Genomic DNA, 19528 nt, shown 5'->3' with positions numbered 1-19528 from the left:
TCCAAAAATATAAATTAAGTTTATAAATATTTAAAAATTTAATTTAAAACAAATAAATAATATTTTAAATATTTAATAAATAATTTATGTTTATTATAATTTATTTGATTAAATTATTTTTATGTTTATCTGGCAACACTTTATAGTGGAGTCGTCTATGTCAGCTGTGCGAATGTACATGTTCTAATACATTCACGACGTTTATATAGTAAGGAACTTAACATTTTTGTAATTAAATAAGGTAAGAATTCAAATAATGGCGTAAAATAATGCAAAATGATGATCTATTCTTAAATTATTTCTTAGATTGCCTAGGATTAATAAGAAATAACGATAGGGAGTAACTTAGGTGTACAAATGCAGCACTGAATGAGTCAAATGTAGACCTTGCCAATATAAGTCAAAGGAACAGATGGTTTACATTTGACCCCTTGCAATATATAACTCCCAAAACCATAATTTTTAGATACAAATGCAGCTCTGAATGAGGCAGATGGATGGGACCTTAACAGAGCTGTAGACCATGCCCATACAAGCAAAAATGTCAAAGGAACAAATGGTCTATGTTTACCTTTGCAAGATACAGTGATACCTCGCTTTTTGTCAATAATCTGTCCGAAAACAATTGTCAGAACCCAAAACCAACAAAACCGAGACAATTATTTCCATACGAATCAATGTAAATCCAATTAATTTGTTCTAGACACTTCAAAACACATACCAAAAACACATTTTATAGAGAAACACTATATTTGTGTTTAATACTAAAAACAATAAGAAATTAACCTTTGTACAGTGGGTTAGTCAGCTATGATGCTTCATGATGTAGTGGAGAATAAATGTGGGAAATTTTCAGGGCTGTGGAGTCGGAGTCGTGGAGTTTTGGTGTTTTAGCCAGAGTCGGATTGGTAAGGAAAAGTCGGAGTCGGAGTTGGTAGATTTTTACGCGACTCCACAGCCCTAGAAATTTTTTAAGTATTTTCTTAAGCATTTTTCTCGTTACTGTTTCAGAAAAAAATTTTTAAAGTTATGTCTAGTAAAGATAAATCTTTTTTATTGTCACATAATTCCTTTTTTAAGTGAATTTTTTTTTGTGGTAGTTTTTGGCGATATCTGCAAAATTCTTTTGCTGATATAGCCATCCTTCACCAGTTCCACATGATCGCCCTTGACGGATATATCCATCAATTACTGTAGAGTGGTTAATATAAAATGAATATAAAAGATTAATGTAAAGAATAAATGAACGTATAATATGGCATTTGAAGGGCTGCTGGCTCTGGAAACTTTCTTTGGTCCCATGATGGAGCTAAAAGGAAAGGAAAGCAATGGAATTGTTTGGCTAGACACACAAGGTGTAATGCTCACAAAACAAGACATGACACCACACTGAGCAGGAAAATGTGTGGGTTGCCATTTGTTTTCATAAAATTAGCAGCAAGGTCAAGTGGGCATGCTGACAAAAACCAAGACAAATTTTTTGCAAAATTAATCAATGAAAACCCAAGGTATTACTGTATAACCTATCAGCGTATCTGGGATTTTGAACACAGAAAAATGGGTAAAATTTGTCTAGGGGATCCAAATCCCTTATTCAGAATTGCAATTTTACCACTTTTTTTACATGTATAGATTTATGTCCTAAAAGTAACTTCTATCAAAATATTAAATTTATTTCATTTTTATAAATAATAATAATGAGTAACATCAAAAAGGAAATAATATTACATTAACCACAATACAAATTTGATGTTATGTTACATCCTGTTTGATTAGTTATTTTCTGCAAGTTAAAGCAAGGAAGTTACTTCAACCAGGAATGATAATGAGCATTTGTATGTTTTTTTTGTTTTTTATTCTATTCTGGAGTAATTTTGGAATTTTTTTTACAAAAAAATTTGTTCTTTGTCCTTTAAAAAATTAAAGATGGGTTTGTATGATGAAAAAAGGCATTCAATTAGATGTACATTAGATTAAAGCTTATCTGATGATAATTATAAATGGCTTCTGTTTATTTATTAACTATGATCTTCATAATAACCTTGTTCAATTTTGATAAGTATGTTACAAATCCTGATTCGCTTTAATAATAAGAAATGGCAATGTAAAATGGTCGATCAGAATATAGAATTAATAAAATTAATGTTATAAATATAACCCATGATTATTCAATTTCATAAGCATGTTTATGAAAATACTATAATAATAATAAACAATTTATATGAAGCAATAACAACTGAAGTTAAATCTAGATAATAATAATTATTCTGTTCTCAAGATCAAATAAGATTAAAAAAGATGTAATAATTTTAAAGCTATCTTAATTAATTAATATTTAATTTTTCACTGATTTCCAAACTAACTATTTAATAATTGACTATTCTAACTCCTTACTTTATTATTTAACTATTCCAACATTATTAAGTTGGAATAGTTAAGTAATGAAGTAGAGTTGGAATTACTGGTGTGTTCCTTGTGTAATTTGTTCTCTCCAGCATAATTTATGTTGCCTTCAGTTTTGTTTCTTTTCTATCTTTGTTTCATTTCTTTGTAGCAGGTCACATTCCAATATAAACTTATCTTTAGGATGATTATCAAACTGAACAAGTGTATCTTTACTAGAAAATCTCAAGCTGTTCAAATATAAATGAGTATTCGACTAAACATAAAACTTTGTTTATAGTATTTATCTTATAGTATTTATAGTATTTATCGTATAGTATTTATCTTATTTTTCAATATAATTCCCGTCAGTTGCAAAGCTTCTTCATTCCACCTTCTAAGCAGTAATGATTGAGTATTTATAGAATGATACATGATTTATGTGATATTATTTCAAAAGGTTTCACTTTCTAAAGATTCATTTGGTAATTAAAATAAATGAAAATCCTAGTTTGGGATTGAATGGTGGATGAGGAAAAACACTTTTATTTCAAAGGTTGATTTCGGTTGATAGGAAATAAATAATGAGAGACTTCTGCTTGTTGTGTATTTAAACATATTTCTATTTGTCAGTGTAATTGTATTCAGGTGTGTTGTTAGTACAAAATGAAATCTCTTATATTTGAATGATTCTCATATTTTCAATTACTAATTCTCAAATCCTTTGATTTACTTTTGTGTTATCCACTTTATTGTTAATTAAAATTTAGTTAGTTATGACCATTTTTGCTACTTTCAAATGGAAAACATTTTTTTATTATAATTAGTACTTTTGTTTGTTTCATTTCAGTTACTTATCGTGTTCCTATTAATCACTTGTTTTAAGAATGTAATTTTAAAACTTGTATTTAGTATGTCCTTTCCTAAGAAATTGTATAATAAATCGTATAACTAAAAATAACGTTTACATATTGATGAAAAGTTTCTAAAATGACAAAATAGTCCTTACTCAAATAGACCTTTCTTTTGAATATGAAGACTTCAATCTTTATAATTCACAGTTGTATTTAGATAATAGTAAACAATTAAATATTGTGAATTTTTTGAGTATTTGACAAAATTCATATAAAAATTGTATAATAACTTGTTTAATATTATGTGACATATTGTCTTTTCTTGTTTAATTGTTACAGTAGTGGCTCATTTTTATGGTATGAAAAGTGATGAACAGATTGTAAGCTTCTGGAGTCTGTTGTTTCAATATATGTATAAAGGAAAGGTCAGTAGTATATATATGGAAACCCATTTACTCACTTTCAGATGTTTCCTAGGCAATGTAAATGCAAACAAATGGTTTTGTCATTTAGACTTACATTAAAACATTTCTGCAAGTTCTTAGCTTCTATTGAAATGATAAAGTTGAAAAGCTGTATGAACTTCTTGGTTACCTGATTCATATATACATATACAATTTTTAACAAACTTCTTATCCAATTTAGCTATGTCTGTCTGTTGTTGTCATTCTTTTCTGGAATTTTTAGTTGTTTTAGAATTAATTACTTTACATCATTTGTATTATGTCTGCTCTTATTTTATTTGGAAAACTATTCAAATCTCTACTTCTTTTATCAATCTGATTCTGTAGTTTTAATCTTGTTTCGTTATCAATAGAGCTATGTTTTTCTCAAACTAATTGGTTTAATATGCATTTAAATATAAATATCTTTTATTTAAAGAATTAGAATCTAGATATTTTATCTGATTTCTTTGATTGATGTTGGTTCTTATTACATGAAATTAAACTTAATTTTTACCCATAATATTTAATTATGAATTATATTAAATACATCTATGTTTTTAATTAGACATGTAACAAAATAGTACAAGAATACTCCAATTAGTGAAGTTAGTGGAGTCATTTTCGGAAACACATTAATTGAATCACAATTGGGGAATATATTTAATAGGAAAATGATGTTTGAAGAGGATTTTTTTTCATTTAAAAGATAAATAGAATTGCCTTAATAATAGGTCATAAAATCCATTAAAAAAAACTAAAGGAGACTGAAATGAAAATAAATTATCCTATTTTGCTGATTAACCTTCCCTTCTTCTCCTCTAGATGAAGCTCCTAGAAGCACCAAATCACATTTTCTCTCTTATATAAACACTGTGTTCTTCATTTGAATTGTTATTCAAAATTATTTTGCAAGATTTTTAAAAATAAGAACAAAAAATATCTGAATTGTGCAGTATCAAAAGGTAGCAAGTAGAGAGTGAGGGGTGAGCAGCTAGAGTAAAGCCATTTGCCAATCTTTTCAGTCTAAATTGGCAACATTGCTACTAGCTATGTGTAGTGCAATATTTTTTCTTTAGTGTATTTACATTAATTGAATTCTTAGGCACATATAAAATACACTATAGTGAATACTGTACTAAATGAAGTTGTACTAGATGAGGTATTCTGTATTCTTTATATATTAAAACTGAAAATTCTCAATTGAATTATCCCTTTATTTTATTCTTATGTTTGTACTATGTATTTATATATAAAATGTTAATTTTATAATTTTTTTTTATATGTTGATGAAGTTTTATTATGGCCGAAGATAGAGAAATATTGCGGGAAGTATGGGATGGACATATTCCAGTTTGCTTTAAATTAAGTGTTGATGGAGTTTATACTATTCAACATCCTGAACCATATTATGTAAGTCTTACATAAATTTATGTTATTTGAAAGAAGAATTTTGAATTTTTTTTTGCTTTTTTTTTAAATAATTATTTCCAAATATATTTATTAAAACCATTTTGTTTCTTTTATTTTTCAGTCATATTATAAAGATTAAATTAATCATTTATTAAAGAATATATCAGCTATCTTAAAAAAAAAAAAAAAAAAAAAACAGGCATTTAAGTTATTGAAAAATGTTTTTCTGCCAAATATCAATTATTAAATATTTTACCACTCTGGAAGATTACCCCAAAATTAATTTTGGGGTAATCTTCCAGAGTGGTAAATAGCAGGAGAGCTGAAATACTTAGATTAGTTTGATTTCTATTCAAGATATGAATATTCATGCTTCAATAAATTTTCTTAATGCTTGCTTTCCTGTCTGGCTCTGGAATCATATCAGATGCTTTTAATCTACATTTAAGTTAATCTTAGAAGTAAAAATTCGTGAAGTGGCACTATGAATACTCTCATTTCTCTTGCTTGTCTTTCAGGAAATCTAAGATCATACTTCATTTTTGACGTATTGTAAATTAAGTTCACTCAACAAATATGTAAAAACTAGGGTTTCTCATTTCCCGATCTTTTGCTTGTCTTTTTAAGATTTATTTTATATCTTAAATCTAAAATAAAGTAAATCTTAAAATCAAATGATATAATTATTTTTCATTTTTAAGTAACTTAATACGTCCTGCTACCAAAAATGCCCTTTTCAATTCTATTGATGTGGGTGAAATATCTTTAATGCATTTAAGAGAAGACAGATGTTATATGTTTTTTCACCTGTAGCCTGGAAGATTTCTAGTTCATTTTCAAGATGCATTACAGTATTTCTTTTATGGTCTAGTATTCTTGATTTGTACCTCGGCCACTTTAATAGTGGCATCGCGTTTACAGCCTGATAATTCAGCAATTTGTTTGGCTTTAATAATCAAGTTTATGAAGATAAACTTCATACTTGCATACTTCATACTCATTTGTATCCTTACCCAATTTGCACAATCTGGTATAATGCAGTTATTGGAGTTACTGGGCATGGTTAAAAATTAAGACAGCATAAGCACAATTATTCCAGATATTACAGGTTCTGACAAGCAAAGAATTTTCAGTCTTCTCACAAATAGGCTACATGTTGATTATTGACAATCTGTGACATGTCATAAGTAAAAATTTAAAAAACTAATAAGCAGGCTTAAAATTAATAAATACAAATGTATTCTGACAGTTTATGGGTTAATTATACTTTCTATTTGCAAAATTTCCTCAACCGTAACACAAAATAAAAAAAAAGTGAATTTTTAAGAAATTTGCAGGATTTTCCAGGATATTTCCCAGGTTAAAAAATAGCTGGGATCCCATTGGAGAAACCCTAGTAAAAACAATTGAAAACTTTTTCTTTTCTGTATGTAAGTATAGATTTTTAAAGACATGCCAATGCAATTAGAATTGAATTAAATGTCACACACACACACACACAAAAAAAAACAATGTTTATTAAAATCAACCACAAAAACACCAAGGAATAATTATTTATTGAGTAAATGAATGTTTTTGGCTGTTTTTAATAATCATCATCAATAATAATCTGAAAAGATCTTAATCACATTATTATCTAAGCATTAAACACAAGATCATGTTATCAATCAAATACATGGCTTCTTTTCCATCTTTATTTAATTGATGTCAGAACTTCCCATTTTTTTGGGGCCACTGAAATCCAGTCCTTTTTGCAAAGTTTCAAGGATATCTTCAGGAATTTGGATTTTAGTTCTGTTTTTAACTAAAGAGTCTTTCCATTCTTCTATTTCATTATTAGTCGGATATTGAAATTTCTTAGCTAATTTTTTAAACTTGTTGGCTTTATAAATGTTTAAAGTTTTAATTTGTTCATTTTTCCCATATTGATTATATTCAATTTTATCAATTTTAATTTTCTGTAAATTACGTTTTAACCATTTAAGTTTAATGTATTTATAATTTATTGCCGATCTTAGTATCTTGAGGTTAAAATAATTCCTATCTCTTGCTGGAATAACTGTGGTTATAGATTTGGGAAGGGAGAGTGTCTTTAATGGTCGTTTTTCTTTTAGATGTATCTTGAAATAGTTTATATCGATCAAAACTTTTTTGATCTCACCTTGCATTCTTGTGATGTGTGCAGTATCCATTACGTTGAATTGTATAGATATTTTAAATAAGATTCAGTCCATTTTTACTGACTTCAACTCTGACTCTAGTAACTTGATCATTGCTTTGACTCTGTCTCCACAACCCTGGTTATTACATTTGCTATTCAACCAAAATTTACTGAATTTTTTGACATGAGGCAAGTTGTATCACAGTAAATTAATATCAGTTTAAAAATATTTGTTTGTATGCTTAACACACACACAATTTTGCAAACAGGTTTAAGAATTGTTGGAACAATAACTTCATTTCTTAAACTACTTTAATTAAAGTTCAATAGAATAAGTGTAATTGTAAATAGCATGGTCAAAACAGAAAATTTCAATTGTTCGTTTAATGGAAAATATCACATATTTGTTCAAAGTGAATTCAGATGATATTTTGACAACTTAAAATTAATTATTTCATTAAAAATTATTTTAAATATTCTTTCAATGTTTATTATAAATTAAAATTTAAACATTAAATAAATTTGTAATATTTTATCCTAATAATATATGTACATGACTTAATAGAATATTTGGAGTGTTTAATAAACAATACTTAAAATAAATTTTATTTAACTGTCTATATGTTGGTGTCATGTTGTCAAATAATATCATGTTAACATGTTATTATTTGGTAGTAGTGATGAATTGAAAATTTATTGTATTTACATCAACTTCAAATGCTAAAATTTGCAAGTGTACTTCATTATTTGGGCATATGAAAAATAAAAACTTTTAAACTATTTCATGACACAAGTAAAAAAGATTTCTAAAATAATATTCAGCAAAAATGCTAATGAGTAAAATGTAAAGAGCTATTTTCAACAATGTCGAAAACCTGTATATACAAAAATGTATGTTTATAAAACATAAAAAGCTTTTGCAACCTCACGAAAACTCAGCATTATTATGAATTACCTTCAAGAAAATGAAATAATCAATCACAATTAACAGATATTATTTACAGAATTTGTATTGGAAATTACTGAAAAATGTGCAGTATTTGATGAATAGAAAAAAAAGTAAATTTTAGTCAAGGTTGTATGTATTTAAATGATCTATAGAACATTCAATAAAATATTTCACTGTAACTGGAAAATACTGATTCATCTGCCATATTTTCTCTCTCTTCCCCTCATCATTAATCATTATTTGCATGCTCCTTATAGTCAATTGGTTTTTGTCAGAAATCAGACATTACACTGGGTTTGCTTTGTGCGTTGATGTAGAAGCACTGTTATTTTATAGGTCTGTTTTTGTCTTACATTTTCACACATGAGCAGTGTTGTCTGTCACAGCTACTGTTGCATCTGACTCTGAAGTTTTGTGTAAGTTTCAAAATTACTATACTATTGCTTATCCTCCCAGCTTTAATGGCACTTTTCCAGTTTTCTATTGAATGTTCCTTGAATCTCTCTTATTAAACAGAATAAATAAAATTTAACAATTTCAAAAATACACACGGTAATTTCTAACAATAAAAATTAATTTTGATATTATATTCATATTCTTTGTTATATTTAATGAATATTTGTGAAATTAACATTAAAATGTTTTAATTGTTAGAGATGATTTTATAACATTTGTGCTTTTTTATAACATATGTTTAAATTTTTAGTTAATGGTTCCTCGTCTTAGTTATTTTCCATTGGTTTTGGATAAAGTACAAAAACACTTTGCTCAGCATTTAGCAGAAGAGCATCAGAATGCAGAAACATGGCTTGATTATGGTGGACAACCTCTTAAATGGTAATATTTAATTTAAAATGTTTAAATTACTTGATATTCTTGATTTAAAATAAATTAATTTTTATAGGCATTATCCCATAGGATTGTTATTTGATTTATATGCAAACGATGCCACTCTTCCATGGGATCTTACTATTCATTTTCAAGTAAGATATAATTGAATTGAAATAAAAATGTTTTTGTTTAAAGTAAATTAATAATAGTGAAGTTAAATAAATCATTTTGAGCATCAAAATTTATCTGATTAAAATTTTAAAATATATAAGTATCAGTTATGTAGGCCTAATAAGTAGCTGTCTGTTGTAATTATGTAATATCAAAATGATCAATCCCAAAACATGTAAGTTACATTAATAATTATTTGCATACTAAACCCACTACACATTTACAGCACAGTGACACACCTACAGAAAAAGAACTTGCAGATTATTGGTCTGTAATTTGGCTCAATTCAGTACATCCAAAGATGAAGAATGACAAATCAAAGAGGAAAAAGAAAATACATGAGACACTGATTATATTATGGGTTGAAATAAACATGCACAATGCTCAAAATTTAGTACAAAGAACATAATTGAAGACACAACAATCACATCCCTGCACCAGAAACTAGCCAAACATTTTATAACACAATTATACTGTATTTATCATAAGTTGGCACCTACTGTAAACAAACTAAGACACACCCCTCTTTGTTTATTGATTTAAACCTACGTCCATCAATTAGAACCGCATTGCACTTCATTTGTCCATGGAAAATAGTTCTTCGTTATTTATAAAATCATTAATGAAATACTAGTCACTTAGCAATGATTATAAATGTAGCTATTTCATATTTGTTAACTTGTTATTTTTAATGAATATTTGTGAAATTAACATTAAAATGNCATTAATGTGATATAAGAAATTTTGGTATGTCATGTGGATTACTATAGTCTATTTATTGTAAGTTGGCACCTACTGTAAACAAACTAAGACACACCCCCCTTTGTTTATTAGTTTAAACCTACGTCCATCAATTAGAACCACGTTGCATTTCATTTGTCCATGGAAAATAGTTCTTCGTTATTTATAAAATCATTAATGAAATACTAGTCACTTAGCAATGATTATAAATGTAGCTATTTCATATTTGTTAACTTGTTATTTTTAATGAATATTTGCACATTCTGAATCATTAAAAATAAACCATGACCAGAAAAGTTTATTTTTAATGATTCAGAATGTGCAAATATTCATTAAAAATAACAAGTTAACAAATATGAAATAGCTACATTTATAATCATTGCTAAGTGACTAGTATTTCATTAATGATTTTATAAATAACGAAGAACTATTTTCCATGGACAAATGAAATGCAACGTGGTTCTAATTGATGGACGTAGGTTTAAACTAATAAACAAAGGGGGGTGTGTCTTAGTTTGTTTACAGTAGGTGCCAACTTACAATAAATAGACTATAGTAATCCACATGACATACCAAAATTTCTTATATCACATTAATGTGACCTAAAAATGACAACATTAAACATCCTACACAATACAGACTAATCATGTCCCTTCCAATACACTACAAAATACTCATTTCATGCATCACAAACAAAATATAACATGTTGAACAACAAAAAGGTTGTTGTAAAAACTATATTAAATGTAAAGAACAGCTACTCTTAGATTCAGTTATTCTATAAGAATACAAACAAAATAGAATTACTGGAAAGCATTTTACAGTATCTCATATTTCATGAGTGTAATGCATATAATATATTCAAAATACATCCAACACTTATTAAATTTCTCAAAAATATCATAACCTTTATTATTGTATTGTAAGCCCTAACATAAATAATTGTTTTAAGTTAATAAAAGAATTCTTTAAATGTTTCTACTATTTTAAATTATAATATAATGAACTTATAATTGTCATAAGCTTACAGTATTTAATTTTTGACTAAGAATTTTTTTAATTATGTAAAATAGACCTACCTGTTATTCCTGAAACAATTCATTTGCAAGTTTTTCTTGATATGAACTCTAAATTTTGATGTATTTATTCTTTTAATCCAACTTTACATAAAATTGGATAACTTTTTGCCATATTTATTAACAGTTCATCATCATTAATCTAAGCACACTCAATCATATACTTGTACCAGTTGAGCATATGCATCAATTACAAAATACGTGGTTCTAGCTCACCTATCCAATTGACTCTTAGCTGTGAAGTCACAAGGTCAAGCCATCAGCACTTAGTAGAATGTGACTTTGAACATTGTAACAGAATGAAACACCATCAAAGATCGTGAGTGAAATAGAACATTGTAGACTTGTGAACTAACCTTAAAACAAGAATGGCACTACACCATCTTCATGATACATACATTAATTAAAACAAACACCAAACACACCAATATCCAAAATTTCTTACATAGAGATAGCTAAATACATCTTGTATAGTAGCTCGTTTTGCTGATTTTTAAGTTTTTAATATTCTTATGTACGTACATTGTGTACATTGCCAATTAGGCTTCCTTTGGCAAAAGAAAAGAACACCAGACTATCTGGCTCATCAACACACACAATATGGAATATATTTTAGAGATTAGACATTTTTTATTTAGAGATTAGACATTAAAAAATGTCTAATGTCTAAGTGAAATTTTTTAAGTTTTAATCAAGTTTTAATCAAAGTGAAATTCTTGACAAGAGATTAGACGTTAAAAAATGTCTAATCTCTTGTCAAGAATTTCACTTTGATTAAAAACAAAACAAAAGATTTTCCTCTTTGACTTTTTTAAATCTCTATTTCAAAATTGTTTTAAACAGTATTTAATTGTTGGAATTTCTTGTCAGGTTGAAATAAAACAAAATTTTTCTGAATTGTCTTTATGATAAAATAGCTGAATAGACATTTTATCAGCATTTTATACACACATTTTTCATTTTATTTTAGAAATAAAATAATCTCATAATAGCCAGGAAAGTTACATAACCCATTGCTAGATTTTTTTTAATTTTACAATTTATATAATAATCATTTACGTACTGTACATGTTTATTTATAATGACTAATGTTGACAGGATTTTCCTAAAGACGAATTAATGCACTGTCAAGGAAGGTTGGCTGTCGAATCATACTTTATGGCCACAATAAAGGAAGCAGATGCACTAAAACATAGAGGACAAGTTATCACTAGCATGCAGAAAAAGGATCATATTCAATTATGGCAGGGTTTACAAAATGGTAATGAATTTTTTTTACAATAAATGTTAAATTTTTTCTAATGTCACATAATTTGTTTTTATATTTAGATAAATTTGACCAATTTTGGGCAGTTAACAGAAAACTTATGGAGCATACAAATGATGAACCATTTAAACATATTCCTTTTAGAATATATCAGGTAAAATTATCTGAATAATTTTAAAGTTATAATTAAAAACAAATTCTAAACATGAATTACATATATAGCTAGATCAGCCATTCATTCAGAGATTGATTCGTCCTTTAAATGATATGGGAGAAAAACAAACACTTAAACACTTGTTAATAATGATCATTCCAGATATTATGAACCAGGGTAAAATTTTACATTAATTCTGAATTTAAAATGAAAATATTCTTACTCAAACATTAATCTTGTGTTGTCATTATTTTTAGAAGGAGAACTGAAATATAAGGTAGTAACACATGGCATAGAACCATCGTTAGACACTCCTTTGCAATGGATGAGTGAGCATCTAAGTTATCCAGATAATTTTCTTCACATTTGCATTTTACCATTGTGATGATGTCATAGATACAATTTGTAATGAATGAAAATTGAAAATTATCATCAAATCAAACTAAATGCACTTATAGACGTTGTAAAATATCCATATGCTGTGATACTGTTTGTTTCATACTATGCAAAATGAGTTCGTAATAAAAAGAACTTATTTTGTATCAAAAAATATGTTGTAAATAAACAGATCTGTAAATTAAAAATCCTGTATTATATAAAGAACATATTAAATGTTTATATTTAAATGTTTCAAATACTTAATAATTTTATTGAAAAATTGAAACAAGTTAACTTTTCAACAGTGAGATAGTCAGATATGGTGCTACCCAAAAGTTGTGCAGATTAAACGTGGGAAATTTTTAAAGTATTTTTCCACGCATTTTTTCTCATAACTGTTTACAAAATCTTTTTCCGAAACAGTAATGTCTAGTAAAGAAAAGTCTTTTTTTATTATTACATAATTCATTTTTATGTGAATTTTTTTCGCAGTAGTTTTTGGTGATACCCCAAAAAAATTTAACGGATATATCCTTCCCTCACCACTGCCACATGATCGCCCTGGACAGATATATCTGTCCCTCACTGTTGAGTGGTTAATTCACTCCATGTTTCATCTCTGTTACTTACAGGGATGGAAATGAGTCATTCCAAAGATGAACATTTACACCTCCACCTTTAAACTAGTGCTGGAAAAGTGTGTAAGGTGTTTATATTGCATTGTTTTTTTAAAAAACATGTGATAATGTGATAGAAATGGTCAGTTAGTTTTTTATTTTTAACCAAAAACCTTACGGAATCAGCCCCCAAAACAGCAAAATTTAAAATTTTAGTAATACACCAATCATTTTTTGATATCCCATTTTAGGGCCTCCTTTGTCCTAGTTACTGCACAGATGTGATACATGCTGTTAAAAGTTAATCCCTCAAACTATGTGTGGGAATGCTGTGTTTTGCATACAATTGTAATTAATCAATTAGTTGATTGATTTTATTGTATTCAACAGAATCAGTCAATTTCAATAACTTCATAGAAATTCTATTTTACTCCTTAGAAGTCTGCTAATTATGCAATGGTCAAAAATTGGAGGAAATTTACTGCAAAATTGATTGTTATAAAGTATAAATTACTATTATAATCATATTTCATTTTCTGAAATAATCCCTTGTTTTGTATTAATAATGAACTATAAAAAATGTACAGAATAATGATATTTACTGAAAAGTATCTTCCATTAAACATTCTTCCTTTTGAATTATCATTATACACAACTTAAACTTACTTAGAGATTTTTTTGGTGCCTCTTTAAATATTAACAAATTAAAATGTATCAGGCCTTTTTTAATGTTTTTAAAAGTGATAAATGAATTTTATAATTAAGTTACATCAGTTTTGTTTTAACAATGTTGTTATATCTATAAATTATAAATTAGCTAATATTCCTATACATTGTTATTTCATAGAATTAAAAAAAATTGCATTTTTGTATTAAAAAGGTGTCATAATAATAACCATATTGTTCTATAGATCAAAACAGAAATAATAATTCTTTCGGTTTTCTTGTCTTACGAGTGTAGCTTTTTGATCAGTGGTGCATATTTATTTATTAAATTTAAAAATTTTAAATGAAAATATAATTTGAAAACTTTTTATTAAATTTATAACAGAAACTGCATTTTCAATGTTAGTCATATTGTATTTTCAGTTTTTTCAGGCCATAACAAAAAAAAAAAAAATTCAAAATACAGTAGAGCCTTGATTATCCAACTCAAATGGGGACTGGAGTTGGTCGGATAACCGAAAAGTATGAAAAAATTCATTATTAGTGTAGTATATTATTATAGCCCATGTAATTAGTATATTAATATATCGCTATTAACCTACTTCGTGTTGAATTTTCATCGATGTTAAGCCTAACAAAAATTTTTTAAAATAATAATCGTCGCTATTGTATCGTTAAAAATTAGAAAATTAAGCCGCGTTTAAATACTGGCTCCCTTTCATGGTCGAATGAGTGTTGCCAGCTAAAACACGTAAAAATAATATTAAAGTAGCCAAGACATAGCCAAATATTGTAGTGCCACATCACTAGCGGACATTTGAAATTTGCTGACTAGGACGGTCGGTTAATCAGGGATCGGATAATCGAGGTTCTACTGTATTCTACAATAGAAATGTCACTTGCATCAATGTTTTGTAAACAGTGGGGTGTGAAAAGAAGAAGGGCAGTATTGTGGTGACTGAATCCTCACTAAACAGAAAATTATGATAAATCGATATTCAACAAAAACACAGTGATACTTCATACTTTGGAGTTTGAATGCTAAATTTGAAAAAAATTCACTTCGAAGTTCAAATTGTGTGTGCAGTGAAAAATGCGCTCAAAGCATAAATTCAATCTGTTTCACACCCAAATCATATCTCGTATGTTTTCGGTGCTTTTTCACTTTATTTGTGGTGTGTTTGTTGTATATCCTTGTGATCAAAAAGGATTGGGTATGGTTCAATAAAATGCACAATTTGAATTTATTCATCAAAATTTATTAGTTCCCTTCAAAGTAATTCCCTCTCACTGCAATGCACTAATGCCAATGTTTTTTGCAATTCTTGAAAAATGCTTTAAAGTCATTTTGTGAAACCCTTTCAGGACTCTCAGCAAATTTTGTTTTATGGCATCAATCGACTGAAAACAGTGTCCACAAAGCAGAAATTTCAGTTGAGGAAACAAGAAAGTCACATAATGCCATATTAGTTGAATACAGTGCTTGCAGAATCATATTTGTTGCATTTTTGGCCAAAAATCCATCAAAAACAAGAGCATTGCAAGCAAGTGCATTATTGTAGTGCAAAATCCAGGAGTTCTCTCACCACAGATTGGGTCATTTTCTACGAATTTCTTCAAGCAAAAAATGCAACACTCCATGGTGTTGTGGTCAAACTGTTGATGACAGTTTGGCCACACCACCATGACAATCAGAAAAAAGTCCACATGATTTCAATTTTTGTCTAACTTTGATGTGGTCTTTTTGGTCTCGCTTCACCTTTCAAGTGCCATTCACTCGATTGTTGAGTTGTTTTGGTGTCAAAGCATAGATGTGTTTCATCATCCATAATGATGCATTTTAAAAATGATTTGTCTGTAGAAAGCATTTTCTCGACCACTTGAACACATTATTTTTGGAAAAACTTCAATGTTTTTGGGACAACTCAAGAAGCAACTTGCCACAAACCCAAATAATCTTTTAAAATTACTCAACAAGATCTAAATGATGTCAGAACATGCTTGATAAGGTCCCTAATTGTTAAACAATGATCATTGAGCACCAGATCTGACTCGAGTGATGTGTTGTTCATTAGTTGGCATGGCTATCTTCTCTGCCTTTCTTGAACATTTTGTACCAATCAAAAATGCTTGATTTTTGATAAACCATTATCACCGAAAGCTTTTGTGACATTTCCTATGTTTTTATAGCAATAATTCTGTTGCAAAAACAAAACTTACTGTGCGTTCTTTGCTTGATTACACTCAACATTGAAAAACCACTGGCACAAAATTCTTTGCATGCAAAATATGCATTTATTTGCAAAGAAAATCAGATGACGACATACAGATTGCTGCTAGATGTCAATAAGTTAAATGGCACCATCATCATTATTTCATCATTTGGTATGCCAAATGATGAAATAAAGATGATGGCGCCATTTAAACGAATCATTCTTGATACATTTTGATAACAATAGTATTTTCTACATCTCTATTTTTAATCATGCACAGATTTTGGTGTCCTCTACTAAATCATTTTAGCACCTATCTGAAATCTGTGTTCATTATCTCAATAAAATTAACTAACTCTGTAGTAGAAGGCACAATAAAATTTAGGTACTTAACAATTTGGCTCTTAACGTCTTAGGCAACTCTATGGACTAGGCCGGGCCTACAGTGGTGAGAATGAGACTCAACACATCCAGGACAGACCACCCCAAAAAAAATTCATGGAATGTTTTAATCGATCCTGTTCCTCAAAGCGGTAGGCTTGCACCTTAACCCAAGGACGGGATGCTCTCAAACCCGAATTTCCCCGCTGTCACCTCTAAAGTTCCCTATCTCCACATCATGTTGACAGTATTTCCATGTTATATTAGAAATGCAAGAAAAAAATTATATCTGAAAACTTTATTCCCTAGAGTTGTGTGTTTTAAACTGGAATTGTTTAAAACACACAAAACTAGGAAAATTTCCTAGTTTTGGAAATACAAATGTTCCCCATCAAAATATATGCAGTATATATATTTGATAGTGGAGACATTTGTAATTTCATTTGATGGATAGACAAAGTTTTTAAAAGATGGCCAACAATCAGCTTCCATCCCCCTTTTTTATAGACATATGCAGAGTATTAATTGAGAAATATAAAATTTATTTATTATTTAAACTTAATGACATTTTAGTTTGCAAAACTTTATAATTTTTCTACTTTTTACAATATATGAACATTCAACTACAATGATAAGTTAGTAGTGAGTTACTTGATCATCATTAAAGATTATAATAACAAAACACCAACTGATGGATAGAAATTCTTCATAATGTTCACTTCTCTAATGAAAATGTTCACGAGTAATCATTAAAATCTACATTTTTATTTTTTTTAAAAATACAATTTACATTTTTTAATGGTAAACTGGGAATATATTTAAACATTTTTAAAAAGTACAGTCTACATATATTTTAAAGATGTTACCCAATGGAATTTTTTGTTCCCATATTTTGTTATTAGTTGCCACACTGTTATAACAAATTTGAGATATAAAGTGAAGAAAATGTACATGGTGAAATTTTTGAGTTCACGTGCATATAAAATGGGATGATGATATATTGACAAAAATACAGTGGTCAAAACATCATTTGCCAAATGGAAGTAGTTAGGTAATTGCTGTTCTTATTGTTTTGGGTGCAGTAATGACTTGGTACCATTCTTCACATTTTATGTGCAATTCTTGCAGCATGACACATTGTATTGTGTATGACACTATATTTGAGTGTACGGGTACTTTGAATGTGACACTGATGAGTATTGCAGTGTACAACACACCATACACTATTCTAAACATCATTAAAATCATTTACAGTGTCTTTTGTCTGTAATTTGCAATATCTTCTTTCCCCATTTGACAAGTGACTTTTTGGGTAAACTGTATAATATACTAATTTTAAAAGAATTTTACAGTATGTGCCATACGTATTAGATTTTTGTTAATATTAAAAAACAATATAAAGTGATCAAAAGTTGTCTAATAATCAGAAATAGCTAAACTGATTTTCATTTGCATTAGTCAAACACTCAAGAATAGTAAAATCCTTGATTTTATTGGTAATATAGTACTCTGATTATTTAAATTGAGACAAAATCAGTTCAGATAATCAAAATTTTAAATAATTGGATTAGGGAAAAACATTCCTATCCATGTAAAATGCTATTACAATAACAAACTTTTTTGACAACTTTCTTCTAAGACTGTTCCCTTCTGATTTTCAACAAAATTTATTTTTGACCACCATTTATTTGTTTGACATATTTTCATTTACCTGATACTGTAAATATTTTAGCATTCGTAAAAGTGAGAATGAATGAGTTTGAAAAGCAAACAGAACACTGACGCGTGAGAACAGACCGGAATGGATAGGAATAATGGTTGTTTGCACTGTCTTGGCAAACGAAGGGAATGTACGAAGACACAAGTGCTCGTTCTTTGGAGTGTAGAGATTCAGTTAATTGGCATTCTGCTATACTTTTAGGTCTTTAGATGAGTAAAATTTTATTTTCTGAATGAAATTATAAAGGTGAGTATATTAAAAAATGCTTCAAATCATTTATTCAAACTTTTCAGAATTAAAATAATAAATATTCAATGGATCTATTTTTATTTAACGATTATTTTACATAACATTTTATACTTATAAAAATTATCACATCAACTTATATCTTAAATGTAATTTTGTACAATTTTTGACATTCTGACATAAATTATATTTTTATTATATAAGATAAAAAGTATATTTAAAAAGATGTACCTTTCAGACAATTGAATAACTTACCATTCTCAACAGGAATATAGATTATGTTTTTAATATATATATATATATAATATATTTATTTATATATATATTTGTGCAAATAAAGTTGCACTTCTTAATTATCACTTCATAAAATTCTTCCAAAAATCTTCAATTCCTATCCTTCTCCTGGAAGTAAATGAGTAACATCCAAATCATAATAAAATCTGAGACTTTCTATAATAAACGTAACTCATTAAACTAGTGGCAGATAATGAAAACTTTATCTGCATATCTATTTATCCTGGCAAAAATTTTGACAATTGCTAAATAATTCTATGAAGTTTTGCAAAATGTACATTTTTATCTGAGATATCTTCAATTTTTGTGTGTTCCCATACATATATTTCTTCTACAAATTGTACAGTTTATATACATAAGTGTACAATTAATATATACCGGTATATATATAACTTTTTCCACTTATGCAATTATACTACTTCTTCATATGATAAAGTTAAAGTAGTATATATGCATAATTACTTTTGTTTTTAAATAGTTTATGTGATTTGTACAAAAGACAAGGTCCTGCCTTTCATATGAAATCTCAAATTTTTATGGATACTGTACATTTCAAATTTTGCCACATTCA

At 28.0% G+C, this 19528-nt stretch overlaps 1 protein-coding gene across 2 annotated transcripts; it reads left to right on the top strand.

The window, feature by feature from the left end:
• The first annotated feature begins 133 nt into the window (after positions 1-133).
• Positions 134-13067, top strand: LOC111624477 (autophagy protein 5-like). 2 transcript variants are annotated; one of them, XM_023367319.1, is made up of 8 exons: positions 134-241; positions 4975-5092; positions 8909-9039; positions 9107-9185; positions 12120-12282; positions 12351-12442; positions 12511-12619; positions 12700-13067. In XM_023367319.1, the coding sequence occupies exons 2-8, from the start codon at positions 4982-4984 to the stop codon at positions 12825-12827; spliced, it is 813 nt and encodes a 270-aa protein (XP_023223087.1). In that variant the 5' UTR covers positions 134-241; positions 4975-4981; the 3' UTR covers positions 12828-13067. The 2 variants fall into 2 exon arrangements, with proteins under 2 accessions (XP_023223087.1, XP_023223088.1); XM_023367320.1 differs by having other exon boundaries at positions 188-208.
• Positions 13068-19528: the final 6461 nt, after the last annotated feature.

Source organism: Centruroides sculpturatus, unplaced genomic scaffold, assembly GCF_000671375.1.
Source record: "Centruroides sculpturatus isolate CEXI.00-Female unplaced genomic scaffold, Cexi_2.0 scaffold286, whole genome shotgun sequence".
NCBI classification, from domain to species: Eukaryota; Metazoa; Arthropoda; class Arachnida; order Scorpiones; family Buthidae; genus Centruroides; species Centruroides sculpturatus.
The sequence above is the reverse complement of the archived record's forward strand: the minus strand, read 5'-3'. Positions and strand labels throughout refer to the sequence as shown.